Source organism: Ictalurus furcatus, chromosome 3, assembly GCF_023375685.1.
Source record: "Ictalurus furcatus strain D&B chromosome 3, Billie_1.0, whole genome shotgun sequence".
NCBI lineage: Eukaryota > Metazoa > Chordata > Actinopteri > Siluriformes > Ictaluridae > Ictalurus > Ictalurus furcatus.
The window spans coordinates 15,990,298-16,007,023 of NC_071257.1; the positions used below are offsets into that span (position 1 = coordinate 15,990,298).

The following is a 16,726-nucleotide window of genomic DNA, read 5'->3' on the forward strand; positions in this document are numbered from 1 at the left end:
ACATTTTCCATACCGCTTATCCTACACACAGTCATGGGGAGCCTGGAGCTCTCAGGGAACATGGGGTACAAGGTGGGGGACACCCTGGACAAGGTGCCAACCCATCACAGGGCCCAATCTCTCTGTCTCTCTCTGTCACACACACACACACACACACACACACACACACACACACAATTTGGAAATGCCAATCAGCTTACAACCTACAAAACATCTTTGGACTGAGGGAGGAAACCAGGGTGCCCTGGAAGAAATCCCTGAAACAAAGGGAGAACATGCAAGCTCTGTGAGAGCTTGGGGAAAAGGCAGGATTCGAACCCACAACCGCGGAGGTGCGAGGCAAACCTGAAACCACTAAGCCACTGTGCCCCCCAAGTTCAATGATTATGTATGTGTTCATGTAAATGATGTAAATGAGTTCAATGATTAATGTTAAGTAGTGCTAAAATGAAGATTTATTATTCTGCATTTTAAGGTGGAATTAAGTGTGGCTCCAAATAAGTGCTCATATATCTACTTGTAGAAGATACAAAGGATATGTACTATTTAAACTGTTTTTACAAAGCTATATACTTATCTACTGTACTTTATAGTTTACAAAATGTACTTGAGGAGATTTTGAGGTTTGAGGTTACTTCAACTTCAGCAGTAAATTTATTAAGAAATGTTCTCATTTTGCTCTAATGCATGCACATTAATGCATGTAGGCCATGTTCAAAAAGGCCTTCTCTGACAACTGTAATTTGGAAAACTGCAGAAGGAGCTGGGTTGCCATGGTGGGCTTGTAAACACTGATGCTGAATTTGTAAAGAAGTTAAATAAAGAAATCTGACTAAACCTCTGAATAACTGACTGGAGCATGTCATTTATTAGATTTCTATTTCAATTTTATAAGGTAAATGATGTGGATATGATACATATTGTAAGGAGAAAATATACCAGACAATTTGTTAACAGTGAGTAAAAATACCCAGAGGTAAGGTTAACTAGAAAAAGTCTCACAGAAAAAGTGTACAAGTATGAAGTGAGTCAAAGATCAAATCAGAAATGCAATAATTTATTTGAACTTAATTTTGGTGTTTAAAATCAGTAACAAAGTAATAGAATATCACCATCTAGTGGTTTTTGTGTAGTAGTTGTGGTATCTTCATTCCTTTAGTTGTTTAGTCATTTCTCCCTATTACTTTCAAGTTAGTCCTACAACTGAAAGGCAGTAATTAAAACTATAAGATGACACAGTTAAAATAGGCATGTCCTTTGAATGAGAAGGTTTTACAATGAAGAATTTAAAGACTTTCATAAAATATTTCCAGTGTATTTAAATAATAAAACATTTTTACAGTATCTTTACAGTACTTCCATAGCCCCAGACTCCAAACCCTGCATAGAGTGGCTGAGTGAATGAGGTATGTACTCTGTGGAGGAGAGTCATTGTGTCTGAGACACTATAAAATGCCAGTATTGCAGCCTTGTGGTCTACATACACTCCTATTTTTGAAGAAATAGGCACTGGTATGGATGTACGCTTACTGTGGTGCATGAAGGTGCACTTAGACTCAGAGCAGTACAGACTCCAGGATTTGTCATTCCAGCCAAAGCTGCAAACATTGTCACTGCCCTTCCTGCTTGCTTCCTTGTAAGTTACAGCTATGTCCACTTCTGTACCACTCCATTCAATCTCCCAGTAGTATCGGCTCCCAGTCATACCCTCCCTGCACAGCACCTGCTGCCAGTAGTCGAATCTCTCTGGATGCTCAGGGTATGAGTTGGGTTCACTGCCCATCTTCACCACTGTGTTTCCCTTGGACAGGTGGAGGTTTGGGTGAGCTGTTAGAGGATCCAGAGAAAGCTGACAGTAATCTGCACAGGGGGAAAAAAAAGCACAGCAAATGATGGCTCATAACTAGTATTTTGCAGTTTTATTGTAAACTTGCATACTCATATACTCGCATAAATGCCTACATACATATGTGCATATGCAATTTGTCTTTTTCTCCCAAAATAATTGCTTTTATATATATAAATGTAATTATGTATTTTATTTTCCCAACTAGGTTCACAGTTTACTTTGCCATGACCTGTTGAGTACTGTGAATAAATTCGAGCCATTCAGCCATTATTTTGCCATGTTGCACAACAGCATGAGTGACATTTTTTGTGGAATGTGTGAAATTTTATTGAATAGCATCTTCTGTCTGTAAATCTGCTCTGCAAAACCGACCTGCAACTTTAATCATGACTAATCTGTAAACCAGGTTTATATGTCTTGCGATATTTAAATGAAATAAAAGACCCCAATCAAGAATGTGATGCCATTTTGAACCAACATCAAACATACTATTGGGCATTAGGGGGCGCTAATAACTAAACGTGATGTTTTAAGTGCGAAACGTACTGCACCATGTATAACTGGCTTTGCTGTTATTTTGGATGGCTGTAATATGGCCAAGACTCTTAACCTGTGACGAAGCTAACTCTTAGACATTTGTGCCACGTGAGCCCAAGATATAGCCTAACAAAAACATTTGTTGTTCAGTGGTAAAAGGAGTTATGGATTCCAATCAGGTCTTTTGGAATACTAGTGCTGCAATGTTGCTAGTGTTAGACCCTTGAGTAAAGTCCATAACAATCAGCTGCTCCAGGGGCTGATCCTGTGCTATGACCGCAGCTTCCTTAAAAGCTAGTTACGCAAAGAATTGCACTGTGCTTTAGTATTAGTTTATGTGACAATACAAGAGTTGCCCATATTTCTCAGTTTCTATTCCCAAGGCCAATGTAATTGTCCCCACCTGTCCCTCTCCACTTACTCTGAGACTCCCTCGTTTCACACTGTTTGTCATATCACAGCAAACCAGTGACTACATTTCCAATCATGCACTGTGGCCTATAAACATGGCCGCCATGGACCGCAATTCCCAGAACACTCACATTCATTCTAATCACCACACCTGCATCCAATTCACATCACAATCACAACCACAGTTTAAAAGAACCTTTAATGCATTCACTCTTTGCAAAGTATTACGTAAGGTTCTGTTTACCAAGCCGTTGTTGATCATGCTTTGTGTCCTCGTTTATGCCCGTTTGCCAATCGCCTGACCTATTACCTGGGTTTTGATCACGCTCTTGTCTCATGTTTTGGATTTGTCTGCCTGCCTCTCTTTAATAAAACTCTCATCTGCATTTGCTTCCGTCCTAACCTCCATTACGTTCAATTACGTGACTGTTGAATTGTTTTAGTTACATTAAAAATACTTATACCTGGCCTGGTTTGAATTTATTTGGATATATGTTGTGAATATTTGCACAACTAAATACCACTCAAGCTGTGTTTCACCAAACTATTGGTTTCTGTTTTAGTTTTATATATATATATATATATATATATATATATATATATATATATATATATATATATATAACTTAAAGCTGCTTAAAACCGGCTGTGCTCTTGTATATATAGCATTTTGACTGTAATGAATAAAACAACTTACACTGTAAAAATTCCTCTCTCTTTTTTGGATCCAGAATCTGCAAAATTTTTACTTCTCTTGCTGTAAAGAAAGCACAAAGTCACATTTTTTTTTAATATCATAAATCATGTACTTTTAAAACACTGAAAAGAAATAATTTACATAAACTATTGTATTTCACCAACCTGCAGATGAGATCTTGTTCAGTTCTCCTTTGCTTACATCTTCTACCTGCACCTTAAGCTCAGAGATGGCTTTCTTAACTTTATCAAAAGAATGAAGTGGGGCCAGTGTCACTTTGGACAAGTCCTCATATCCTGAAGGTGCAGAAAGAGACTGCCAGCTCTGTGGCCAGAATAGTGAGTTGATTTTATGATAATGACTATTTAATTATATCTTGTACATAACTAACAAAAAACACAACTATATTTTCTGATTGATATGTAGGAACCGATACCTGTAAGAAATGTATGTGATCTTCAGAGTGAGAAAGCCTCTCCAGGTCATTGTGTTTCATCCTCAGTAACGTGATTTCTTCCTCCATTTGACTCAGGTGTCTCTCAGCCTGAGTCATCAGGGCTGTTTCTTGGGCTCGGATCATCTCCTTCACATCAGTGTACCTCCTCTGGAGAGCTTGCATCAACTCGGTGAATATTCTCTCGTTCTCCTCCAACACACTCTGAGATGAGTGCTGTGGACAATCAGGAAAGTAGAGTTTAGTTGGGGTAATGAAGGTTCGATAAGATATGAACACAGTATGGCAGAGATTTATAAAAATAAATAAATAAATAAAGCAGAGTAGAGAGCACTCCACTGGTTCCTATTGAAGCCCCACCTTTAGAGATTCTGTAGCCTGCATCAGATCTTGCCACTTCTTCACTCTCTCATCAATCTTCTGCTGAGAGGTCATCAGTTTAGCACTAAGTTGTTTCTGCAGGAGTAAAACAGAGCATATGTTTCATCACATGGCTGTCACATGTGTCTTAGCAATGATGAAATAGCTAAAGATTTCACAGAAGATATTACAATAGATTTTTTTAATTGACATATTAAAACTTTAGATATGAGGCTAAATGTTCAATTTGTACGTACGTCTTAATAAACACAATAAAGAATGTCTTAGTAGAGTATTAAGCTACTATTCTAGAATAAATACTCACCTGTTTCTCTGTCCTCTCAGCTGCAGCTGAAACAATGTTGTGTTGTTTGTGTTCATCCATGATGCACAGAACACAGACACACATCTGATCAGAGCGGCAGAAGACCTCCAGTAGTTTGTCATGTTCGGCGCAGATCTTTTCCTTCAGCTGCCCCGTTGCTGCCACCAACTTGTGCTTCATCAGTGCTGGGTACTCATAGTGAGCCTGCAGATGAGTCTCACACAGTGAGGTCAGGCATGTAAGACAGGACTTCACAGCCTTCATCTTTTTCACCAGGCAGAAATCACAGAGTACATTTTGCTGGCTGCTCCGGCTGTTGGATCTGGGGTTGCTGTATTTTCCAAAGGACTCAGATCTCTGGGACTTTCCGAGAGAGCTGTAATGATTCTGGTCTGTCACACTGCTACGTCGAGACATTTTGATTTCTCAGTGGAAATGCACAGGCTAGATCTCTGAGTGTGGTGTAGTTTCAGTGAAACTGTTGTGTGACAGGCTTTATATGGGAGAATGTGAACAATGAAGTATGTCTAGGTTAAACCAGTATGTCTTGTTGGAGTTAAAACCTAGAGGGTGTGTCATGATGAAATATGGTTCTGACACCAATGAAATGTTTAGAGAAGGAACATGACAGTTGTAAATTTCCATATTTAATTTTTAAATATATTCCAAAGTTATTTGGTTCTTATTAAACGGAAGTAAATAGATGGTTTTACATTTTCAGATGTTATCACAAATGCTGAAGCTAAAGCAACTTTAGTCTGTACAAGTAGGAAAAATAAAGGGATTTTTTGTTTCTGTTTGAAAACCTTATACAGAGGAAATGTCTTCCTATTCTTCATTACCTAATGACTGAGTAATGTTCAAAAACCAGGAGAGTCAAATTCTGACAGTAGGAAACAACCTATGTTGCATTCACACATTATGTACTCTAAATATCTATATCACCAGTGTACAATGATTTCAAAGCAAGGATGTATGATTGTGATGGGCTTTTAAAAAAAAATTATTTAAATATTAGGTATATTTTTTAAAGGCTTTAATATAAACAAAAGCATAAAATGTGTTAAATCATAGAACAAAGCCTACTATTTACTTTTGATCACAGAAGTAACTGGCTAAGCGTCTGGAGGTTTCTGAAAGCTTTAAAGGCTACTCAATGTCACAGTGTGATATGTCAAGAACCTCTAAAGCTGTAAGATTTTCAAATAAATAAGTCAGTGTTTTTCCTTGGATAGTATTGCCTGCTATTTTCAGTATTTTAAGATGTTTAAGCCCATGGAAAGATAAGTAGCTATTAAAAGTAGTTCTAGTGTATGAAAGGTCTAAATATTTTATATATTTAAACTTTTGTAAGACTCCAAATTTACCAATTATATTTAGATTTGTGTTATGGAAATCTAATTCCTCAATCAATCCAAGATCAGAGAATGATTTTGTATTAAAAAATATATTTGTGTTAAGACCTAGATTGATGTGGCATACATTTGGCGTGTTTCTGAAATACCGGGAGCAACAATCTTTTAAAATCATTTTGTTTCTACTCAGGTCCACTTGCTGGAGTTTGGGAATGTCACTGAGACCACGAAATAATGCTGCCTTGTTATCAACCACCACCAGTTTTTCTAATGAATGTACATGTGAAAGATCTGGTATTACAGATAAACCATGGGGACCTATGTATAGTTGACAAAGTTGATGAAATGGGACATGTCTGTCATGCATCCTCTTCTCAGAGTGATTTTCATTGCATTGAGCATACAGTGAAATGGGTGCATGTTAGAAGGTGACTGTTCTCTTTGGAGATAAAAATATTTCTGTGAAATATATCAAGCACAGACCATCAAGATAGTCAGCATCTGATATCTTTATCGCCCTGTGTTCTATGTAGTTTCCTATGGCGAGTTTTCCAACATTAAGACCACTGAGAGCTTTCAGACCATACCTCATTGCATCAAATGAAACAAAAGCACTGTGTATGTTAAGCTCTTTTAGGTAAATGTCCTTAAATACTCCTGGTTCAATATGTAATATTGGGTTGCTGGAGAGGATTAGAGTGATATTTCCCCTCATCTCTCGCAGTACAGCTGTGTGATTTACTTTTAAGCTGGATATGTTATTTGCATGCAGGTCCAGTATGCAAAAGTCTTTAAAGTTGATCATGAATAGTGGAAGAGCAATTGTTTGAATCTTGTTAGTTCCAGCTTTTAGTTCCTGGAGCTTTGTGAGATTGTTGAACTGAACATTTAAAGACAGCAGGCCAATGTCCACGAGAACCAATCTTTGTAATTTATGTAATGAGTTCAAGCTGTCAGGTGCTGTATATGAAATGGGGTTTCCAGTAAGAATTAGAGTAGTCACATTCTTCACATTGTGGAAAGCATCATCAGCAATGTACTGGATTTGGCATCTGAAAGGCCAAAATGTGCAAAAAATAGTTTTTATCTGAACTTTTATTAAAAGTAAGAGAACACACTAGTGTTTAGCAATGATCATTACATGGACAGAACTCTTTACCTTGTGAGGTCCAGGAACTGCAAATCATACAGTGGAGGAAATAGATGCTTTTGTAAAGAAGGCAACAAGTTAAAACTGAAGTCCATTGTCTCTACGGTGGAAGGAATACTGGTAGGTATATATGTGAGATTCCTTCCTTCACATGAATAGTGTCGATTGTTCATAACCTGTTTGAGTCAAAATAATATGAGTTTGGTAAGACATTCTTAAGTATGTTGCAGGTTTTTTGTTTTTTTCAATGCACTTTAAGAGTCATAGACAAATAAGCAAACACAGCAATCATTAAAATGATCAAAATCTTACAGAGATAAATGTATAACATACCTTTGTACACTCCTCTCCACTTCCATTTTGAATGAGAATGAAAAATATGATGGGGAATATTCCTCTATCCATACAAAACACAGGCATACTATGATCAAAATATTTCTGTGACATCAAACTGAGTGTGAATCTCAGTAAAGGAAGTTCACAGCACATGTGAAATGATGTATTTGACAATAACTTTGAATAATGTCTACCAAAAAGGGGATATGTAATCACATGATGTTGGCTAAAAAAACTACACATGAAATTCCCTCATCCTTTCTACTGTAAATAATTACTCAATGCACACATTGTATTCATGCTGACTACGTTTGACATCAAACCAGCACTTCAGTTCTCCTTTGCCTTCTACAAAACTCAATCCACCAAATCACATACTTTGTTTAGTCTTTAAGAGAAATGTGGTTTGCTTTCTGTTTTATTATAATGGATTTTTTCCCCATATACGTCTATGATTGAGAGGTGATGTCACAGTGCATGTTACTGTTATTCTATTTGTGCATATTTGTATTATACAAAATAGTTTGTACCTGTTTAAATTTATTTAAATAAATATTACATATTCAATTCACTGTGAAGTCACTTTTAGCCCCTGATTGAGATTGCTATATAATGCTGTAATATCTCAAAACCAGTTAAGTACAATTATGTTTATAGCACAAATCAGCACAAACACAGCACACACAAATAACATAAGTGGTTTTTATTTTTTTCATATGGGGGACAACTCCACAGAGGTAAACATTTACACTTTGTAAATTAATATAAGCGAATCTCATTTCTTTTTTCTTTTCTAAAAACTTATTTCATACACAAATGAGACTGATTTCATCTAAGTATTCCAGTGGATGATTAAGTTAAAATCTTTGACTCTGCTTAGCTGAACACAAGCACAAATTCTTTTCTTTTGCAATCTTTTATTCTGTTTCATAAGGAAGTGACACCAATTCACTAACCCAGCGTGGGGGAGAAACTCAGTTTCTTGTGATCACAGCTTTCCTAAGACGAATCCAGAATCTCATGTTATTTATTGGGTTTCCACTCCACTTTAGATATGTATTGTTTTTCAGGTGCTTATGAAGCCCAAACACCTTTTTTGACTTCTCCTCCTCCACATCTTCTAGAATGATGATGATGATGTTAGCATTGCCTTGCATCACTAGCCAAGACTGTGCCACCTCAAATTCGAAACGACACCAGGAACTCTCAATGAAGTGTTTAGATACAACCACGATAATTTTACGACTACCCATGATGCCTTCATCTATAATGTTGGAGGTAATGGCCTTGCCAGCTTCAAAGTCCCGAACATGAAGACAAAGCTGAATGGGCGGACTCCCATTTTCCAGATTTTCCACCAGTTCGTCCATTACCCATGATTCATCTTTGTTGGAGTAGATAACAAAAGCATCATAAGAACATTCCTGCTGTCTGGATGCCCTATAACCTCTTAGCAGGATATAGCCATATCGCAGATAAAACTGAAATTTGTAGGTCAAAACTGATACAAAAACAAGAAAAGTGACAGCACATATGCATAACACAAATGTCAGTCTTTTGACGTGTACACAGCCTTCAATGTCAAAGTCAAGAACTCTAATATTTGAGTTTTGTGACAGTATTTTGCAAGAAATGTTAACTGATTGTTGAAGTAATGGTTGATGGTTCACAATCCATATAATAAAATCTATCTGTGAGCAGGAACATTCAATTGGATTAAAGGACAGATCAAAATCTGAGAGATTTGTTGGTAGGTTTTGCAGAATATGAGGTGGGATGCTATAAATGCTATTTGTTCCTACATCTAATAATGTTAAGCTTCTTAGATTTGGATGGGTTACAAAATCCAAAACCACCAACTTGTTTTGACTAAGAAACAAATGTCGTAGTCTTGACAGACTTTGAAAAGCTCTCCAGTCTATGTTCTGAATACCACAATTTGACATTTCAAGAATTTCCAAAGTTGTGACATTTTGAAAAATATGACTTAGTGCATCACCTTGGAAACGATTCCCTGCTATCTTCAGAACTTTTAAACTACTTAGATACTTAAAGGTCATGGTCCTCAAAAATGTACTGTGTGAGTATGATATGTCCAGATACTGTAAATACTTCAGACTTTTAAAAAATTTAAATTGTGCAGTTAATGCACTTAATTTTGTCGACTGAATATCTAAAATCCTCATTGAGTCAAGTCCAGAGAATGGATTTTTGCTCAGATATATTATTGCATTAAAGCTCAGATTAAGGGTATGAATGTTTGGCATCCCTGTGAAATACTTTGAACAACAGTCAAACAAATTCAATTTGTTTTCACTTAGATCCACATGCTGGAGTTTGGGTAAGTCACTCAAACCTCTAAAAACTGTATATTTATAAGTAACCACCACTAGTTTTTCTAAGAAGTGTAGATGTGAAAGTTCCAATATCAATGGAAATTGAGTTCCATGTATGTGTAGTTCTTTAAGCTGATGGAATGAGACATGTTGCACAGCTCCTATACAGCCTTGTTTCAGAGTGATCTTTGTTGCATTGGCCATGCAATGGAACACATTGTTTTCAGAATCTGAACATTCCCTTTGAAGAAAGTATATTTCTTTAAAATTGATCAAACAGAGACCATCAAGATAGTCAGCATCTGATATCTTTATCGCCCTGTGTTCTATGTAGTTTCCTATGGCGAGTTTTCCAACATTAAGACCACTGAGAGCTTTCAGACCATACCTCATTGCATCAAATGAAACAAAAGCACTGTGTATGTTAAGCTCTTTTAGGTAAATGTCCTTAAATACTCCTGGTTCAATATGTAATATTGGGTTGCTGGAGAGGATTAGAGTGATATTTCCCCTCATCTCTCGCAGTACAGCTGTGTGATTTACTTTTAAGCTGGATATGTTATTTGCATGCAGGTCCAGTATGCAAAAGTCTTTAAAGTTGATCATGAATAGTGGAAGAGCAATTGTTTGAATCTTGTTAGTTCCAGCTTTTAGTTCCTGGAGCTTTGTGAGATTGTTGAACTGAACATTTAAAGACAGCAGGCCAATGTCCACGAGAACTAATCTTTGTAATTTATGTAATGAGTTCAAGCTGTCAGGTGCTGTATATGAAATGGGGTTTCCAGTAAGAATTAGAGTAGTCACATTCTTCACATTGTGGAAAGCATCATCAGCAATGTACTGGATTTGGCATCTGAAAGGCCAAAATGTGCAAAAAATAGTTTTTATCTGAACATTTATTAAAAGTAAGAGAACACACTAGTGTTTAGCAATGATCATTACATGGACAGAACTCTTTACCTTGTGAGGTCCAGGAACTGCAAATCATACAGTGGAGGAAATAGATGCTTTTGTAAAGAAGGCAACAAGTTAAAACTGAAGTCCAGTGTCTCTACGGTGGAAGGAATACTGGTAGGTATATATGTGAGATTCCTTCCTTCACATGAATAGTGTCGATTGTTCATAACCTGTTTGAGTCAAAATAATATGAGTTTGGTAAGACTCACTCCATACATTATACAAATGATCAAACTCTTACAGTGATTAATTTATAACGTACCTTTGTGCACTCCTCTGCATTTCCATTTTGTATGAGAATGAAGACCATGAGGGGGAATAATCCTCCATCTATACAAAAGACAGTCATAGTATTATGAAAGTATGACCAATATCCAACAGTGACATCAAACTAAGTGTGAAACTCGATCTGTGAGGAACTTGAACTACGCACTGAATAGGGAACTAAACCAATTCACAAATAAGGAACGTCACTTGTAAATTTACGTCTTTGACAATAATTTTTCAATAACACCTACAGAAAGGGGTTGAAACTCATTAATCCTAATTTAATTAATTCATTCATTCATTCATTCACCTTCAGTAACGGCTTTTTGCTGATCAGGGTTGCAGTGTTGTCTATTCAGGCAACACTGGGCACAGAGCAGGAAAATTCACCCCAGTGGAATGCCAGTCCATTACAGGGAACCATTCACACAGTCATTCACACCAATCTATCACCTGCCTGTATTTGGACAGTGGGAGGAAAGTGGAGAACCCAGAGGAAACCCACACCAATATGGGGAAAACTCGTGAAACTAAGCACAGACAATAACTTGACACAGGACGCTGGAGCTGTGAGGTGGCAATGCTACCCATGTAGAAAGACCCAAGACATCTACATTTGTATTTTCTGAATGTAATAAGCAACTCTCACTTCCTTTTCTTTTTTTAAAAGGGTATTCAATATACAAACTGGAAGCTGGGCTTGACATTACCATTGTGTATAGTTTACCAAGCGAAGTATCCAGTCAGCATTTTCACTACACTGTAAAGAAATTCTGAATTTTTAAAAATACTGTGTCCAACCCAATATAATATTTGATATGTGTTTAACAGTTTGATACAGTATACTGGGAAAAGATTTGCAGTACTGACAAATTATATGGTACCTTACTCTACAGCTAATCGTTAACTTTACAGAAAGCTATAGACACCAAACCCAACCTCTTCTGATTAACAGTTTTTATTTCTCCCATTAATTTGTCATTCTAGGTTTTGATTAAAAAGTATCATTTCAAGTGTTTTTATAAAGCAGGATAAGTGTAATGCTATCCTACATAGGTAGCTAGCTGTGCTGATACATTATATGGCCTAAAGTACGTAGACACCTGATCATCACACACATATATGGTTCTTCCACAAACTGTTGTCACAAAGGTGGAAGTACAAAATTGTATACAATGTCTCTGTATACTGTAGCATTGCAATTTCCCTTCACTGGAACTAAGGGGCAGTGTTCCACATGCCTCTGTTCACAAAGTGAGATTCCTGAAGACATGGTTTGCTAAGATAGGAGTGGAAGAACTAGAGTGTCCTGCACAGAGCTCTGATCTCAACCACTGAACAACTTTGGGATGCACTGGAACACTGACTGTGCCAACATCAAAGCCTGACCTCACTAATGCTCTTGTGGCTGAATGAGGAAATGTTCCAAAATCTTGTGGAAAGCCTTCCTAGACGAGTGGAGGTTATTATAATAGCACGGGGGGGGGGATAAATCTGGAATGGGATGTTCAACAAGTACATATGGGTGTGGTAGTCAGGTGTCCATATACTTTTGGCCATATAGTGTACATCATCATCCACAAGGTACAAGAAGATTTCAATTAAATTCTTTATTTTTACTGACATAAAAAAGTGCACCTTCATACAAAATGATAAAGCTCACACTATAAAAGAGCTGTGCGGCTCAGAATTTCTTCAGTTTAGTTCAGATCCAACCATTAATCAGCTATTGTTAAATTATAGTTCTAATTGTTGATTTCTATGTTCACTACTCTACTAATTTAATCCTAAACCTATAAACCTAGTTAAATGTAAATTAGGCTTTTTTCTCTTTTATTTTATCTTACTTAAATTAATTCACTGTTTAACTGGTTTTGTTCTGCTTAGCTTTATGCTTTGACTCTTACTTTAGCTCTGTTGAGCAATATGTTTTGTCACGTAGTGCTTTCTCAAACTTTCTGTCCTACCACACATTAAGATAGACTACACTCAATCTAATGTCATGTGGGCTGGCCCAAAAAAATCAGTTCAGTGGAGCAAAAGCACATGAACAACTCCTCTTAAATGTAAATGTACATGCTGAATTCAGAAATGGATTACAAACATAAGTATATCACCTAGAAAACACATGAACACACTGCAATTCATAACAACAAAAAACTAAACAAACAAGCAAAGCTTGTTAATGAAATTCATTTTATTGCACCATTTTGCTTAAATCCTTCATTTAAATGAACACCTTGTATTCAGTGTTATGATGCATTTCCGTTTTGAAATGGTGTGGCTCTTGTGTTTCTGACAGCATCGTTTCATACGTTAGTACAGTGAGACAGCAACTTGTGTTGAGTTCTGTTAATAAGTATTTTTCTTACCTTAATTCTTGTGTATAAAGTATATAATGAAGCTTACAGTTTGAAGACTTTCTCCACGCTTGCTAGAAGAGCCTTTGCCAGTATTCTTACAAACAGTAATTCAGAAAATTTTGCAGACACATACTGTAAAATACAGCTACTGTGTGAAAGTCCCACAGGAGAAGTCCCAAAATCATGGAAGTGTGCACAATACGCTCATTACAGTCCACAAACTAATTTAATTTAGTACATATTAATACATGTAGTACATATTGATGTAATGCTAATATCATTTGGCAGGCCAGATTAGAACTATTATCTGTCTGGTTCTGGACCACAGGCTGCATGTTTGACACCCCTATGGATGGCTCGCCATCTACTTACCTAGGTACCCCATAAAAAATTAAGACAGAGACTCAAACGTTTCCCATTCTAAACTGACCCTGAAAGTGTAACTGTGGCAATCTTGAACATTACATTTGGACTTCGGTTCTAAGGAACAGGAATGTGCAAAATGTTTATGTATGTACATGTACCTTGCAATATTCTCTAGAGATCAGTTTTTTTTCCAAGGAGCTAGGCCTGTCCTTACCCGAGATACTGAGGTTTCAGTAAACAGCTGTATAACCAAAATTTGTTGTGTGTAATGACACAAAGATGGCCGTCGTAGTTAAACCAAGTAAAATAAAAATAAAAAAACTGGTAATTTTGCAATGCCAGTACATAAAGGTATAACTCAAAACAGTCAAGCAACCTGCATTGGACCACTTGAGATGGAATAACCCTGTAATTAAGGGTAAAACACATAGAAACATTCATAATAATGCCTGTTTTTGTATGAGCCGGTCAGATAAAAAAAATAATAATAAAAATGAGGATCTGAGAGAACACAGGAACAGAACCATCTTCAGTGTCCTTGTGAAGTATAGTGTGCATGCAGAACATTTCAGGTTTGAGACTTCTCTTATTATTTTGGAGGTGAGAATGTGCAATTTTTTTTTAAACATATCCCACACTTTTGGGTTGAATATCTCGGGTGGGGGACCAGATATGAACCTGAAATTTTCATAGAAATAAGTCCTCTATAGTATCATTCTGCTATAAAAATTGAGTTTGAGATTGGAGGTAAGCTCTGCGGACAGTGGACCTTGAGAGCTAGATTTGAAGAACCAGCCTGATCCAGGCTACCTGTTGGTACAAGTGTACAGCTGGTATGCATGAATAGATTTTATGACAGACAGTAACCTGAGCTCGGGATTGACCTGGAGCTGTGAGGCAGCAACGCTACCAACTGCCACCATGCCATGGCAGTTAAAATGCCATTTTAACTGCCAAATGGCATTAACATTTGACCAAGGCCCCCCTTTTGCAAGATGTCTTTAAAACACATTAAAAATACAGACTTCTGAATATATCCCCCTTTTTTTTTTTATTAATAATTACATCTTACATCTTTACATTACATTAGGAATTATATATATATATATATATATATATATATATATATATATATATATATATATATATATATGTATGTATTTTAAATCCTGTATTTATTTATTTTTCACACCAAATTGTTGAGGCCCCCCGGGCGCCCCCTGGCGGCCACCAAGGGGGCTGCAGCATCCACTTTGAAAACCACTGGCCCAAATGACGTTTTTGGTTTTAACTGACCGGAAAATTAGCTTTAAAGTTGAAGGCCGGCTCATTTACAGTTACATTGATACTGTTGATTAATAAACATGCTAGGTGATGAGGTATAAAAAGTCCTAGCTAACACATTTTACATTTAATTGGTAAACTTTTTTTAACCACTGAAGATGAATTGTTTAATTCTGTTTGAGTTTTAACAATGTTTTTAAAAAGCACTGGTGGAGGAAAATACACTGGTTGTCTCCTGTGTTTCTCAGTCTAAACTGTCTGTTATCTTTCTGTTTTAAGAGGGATAGTGACATTTTTGTTCATACAATTACAGGAGCTTAAATTAAAATTGTGTTTTACTTTACTGTGTAAAAGTAGCAAAGCTTTATTGTTTGCAAGATATTGTACACTTTCATTGTAAACTGCCAGTCATCCTGACCTAACTTGAGGTCTTGTTAAAGAAATCTTATAGCCTGGTGACTGGCAAGAGCCACAGCCAATCAGGGGAGAGAGAGAACATGAGTGCATAAAGCATAAAGGACTGGAGATTAGTGAATGATCAGTGAGCCAGTTGATTTATTCACATTGTGGAGTTTCCATTCACTCAAGCTAGAGAACTCGAGATAGCGGGCAGTGACAAACAGGGCGCGTTCGTGTTTCTGCACATACTTTGTATTTCAAGCTGTCATATCAGAAAAGAATAGGTGATGTATAAGTCCTCAGCTCATCTGTCTTCAGATCAGGATTTTCAGTTTTTTGTGATTGTTGTGGCCAAAAATGCTTGATTATGCAATAAAATGTCAGGTCCTACACATTCTCTAAAAAAATGCAAAGAAAAAAGTTAATTCCGTTTGATGATTTTTTTTTATTGTGGAGAGAAAATTAAATACTTTATGCATCCATTCCATTTCCCCACATCTCCCCACATCTCCCCTGCAGTGCTCTCACACTTTGGGATCCACTCGTCCAGTGAGTTTTAGCTAGCTTACAAACATTATTTTTGACAAGCTAGAGACCAAAATACACAGATTAGATAACAATACACAGAGAATACACATGAATTAAAACCAGTGGTTTTCAAAAGCCATGAAAAATATGACTGTGGCTACCAGACTAAAGAACCCAATCCAGAAGTCTTGTATTTGACCAGAAATGATGCCACATATAGGTGCACTAATCTGTGCAGAGAAGATCCCCAAATGAGTCATTGTAAAGTCAGAGTCAAAGAGAGGCAAACAATAGTGACTACAAATATACAATTACTGCATTAACTATGAAGATAAATTATTTTAATTTTTGTCCCTAGCAAAGCTTATGTCATCTGTGCCAGAGTAGATTTATATACAGAATAGATCTTATATACAGTCTATGGGTGAAATGCATCAGTAGCCACCACTGATGGTTTTCACCCTCTTCATACAATGCAATAAACATCTCCCAGAGGTGTTTTACAGGTGTTTTAAAGCACAATTAGACAATACCTACGATTTTGTACAGCACCAAAACCAAAACATTTCATCCTGTTACTTAATGAAATTAAATGCTATTGCATGACACCAGTGAACACAAACTGCAGCTCCGGTAAAACAAAGAAACCCCTTAGCCTATGGGGTTAGCATTGTTTCATAATTCCAAATAAATAATAAATATAGCACGATCCACAAATAAATGTAGTGAGATTTACAAAAAATAAACAGTCA

At 36.7% G+C, this 16,726-nt stretch overlaps 2 protein-coding genes and 1 pseudogene across 2 annotated transcripts; all 3 read right to left on the reverse strand.

Annotated features, from left to right (window-relative positions):
- Positions 1–995: 995 nt before the first annotated feature.
- Positions 996–5,301, reverse strand: ftr14l (finTRIM family, member 14-like). The gene is made up of 6 exons (XM_053620089.1): positions 4,634–5,301; positions 4,309–4,404; positions 3,931–4,164; positions 3,659–3,818; positions 3,495–3,554; positions 996–1,860 (listed from the first exon to the last, which is right to left on the reverse strand). Exons 1-6 carry the CDS (start codon positions 5,048–5,050, stop codon positions 1,337–1,339), a joined length of 1,491 nt encoding a protein of 496 aa, XP_053476064.1. The 5' UTR covers positions 5,051–5,301; the 3' UTR covers positions 996–1,336.
- A 408-nt stretch (positions 5,302–5,709) lies between these two features.
- Positions 5,710–7,887, reverse strand: LOC128605524 (toll-like receptor 4; annotated as a pseudogene).
- Positions 7,888–8,131: 244 nt separating this feature from the next.
- On the reverse strand, positions 8,132–11,731 carry LOC128605523 (toll-like receptor 4). The gene is made up of 3 exons (XM_053621026.1): positions 11,030–11,731; positions 10,771–10,937; positions 8,132–10,663 (listed from the first exon to the last, which is right to left on the reverse strand). The coding sequence occupies exons 1-3, from the start codon at positions 11,114–11,116 to the stop codon at positions 8,449–8,451; spliced, it is 2,469 nt and encodes an 822-aa protein (XP_053477001.1). The 5' UTR covers positions 11,117–11,731; the 3' UTR covers positions 8,132–8,448.
- Positions 11,732–16,726: the final 4,995 nt, after the last annotated feature.

What these genes read in the sequence shown, in the direction of transcription:
- ftr14l (XM_053620089.1), bottom strand. Translation starts at nt 5,050, where the DNA reads ATGTCTCGACGTAGCAGTGTGACAGACCAGAATCATTACAGCTCTCTC. An exon ending in CTGAGAGGACAGAGAAACAG is followed by an intron (nt 4,405 to 4,633) that starts GTGAGTATTTAT and finishes TTACTCCTGCAG; the next exon opens with AAACAACTTAGTGCTAAACT. An exon ending in ATCACATACATTTCTTACAG is followed by an intron (nt 3,819 to 3,930) that starts GTATCGGTTCCT and finishes TTCTGGCCACAG; the next exon opens with AGCTGGCAGTCTCTTTCTGC.
- LOC128605523 (XM_053621026.1), bottom strand. Translation starts at nt 11,116, where the DNA reads ATGACTGTCTTTTGTATAGATGGAGGATTATTCCCCCTCATGGTCTTC. An exon ending in ATGCAGAGGAGTGCACAAAG is followed by an intron (nt 10,938 to 11,029) that starts GTACGTTATAAA and finishes TGACTCAAACAG; the next exon opens with GTTATGAACAATCGACACTA. An exon ending in CAGTTCCTGGACCTCACAAG is followed by an intron (nt 10,664 to 10,770) that starts GTAAAGAGTTCT and finishes TTGGCCTTTCAG; the next exon opens with ATGCCAAATCCAGTACATTG.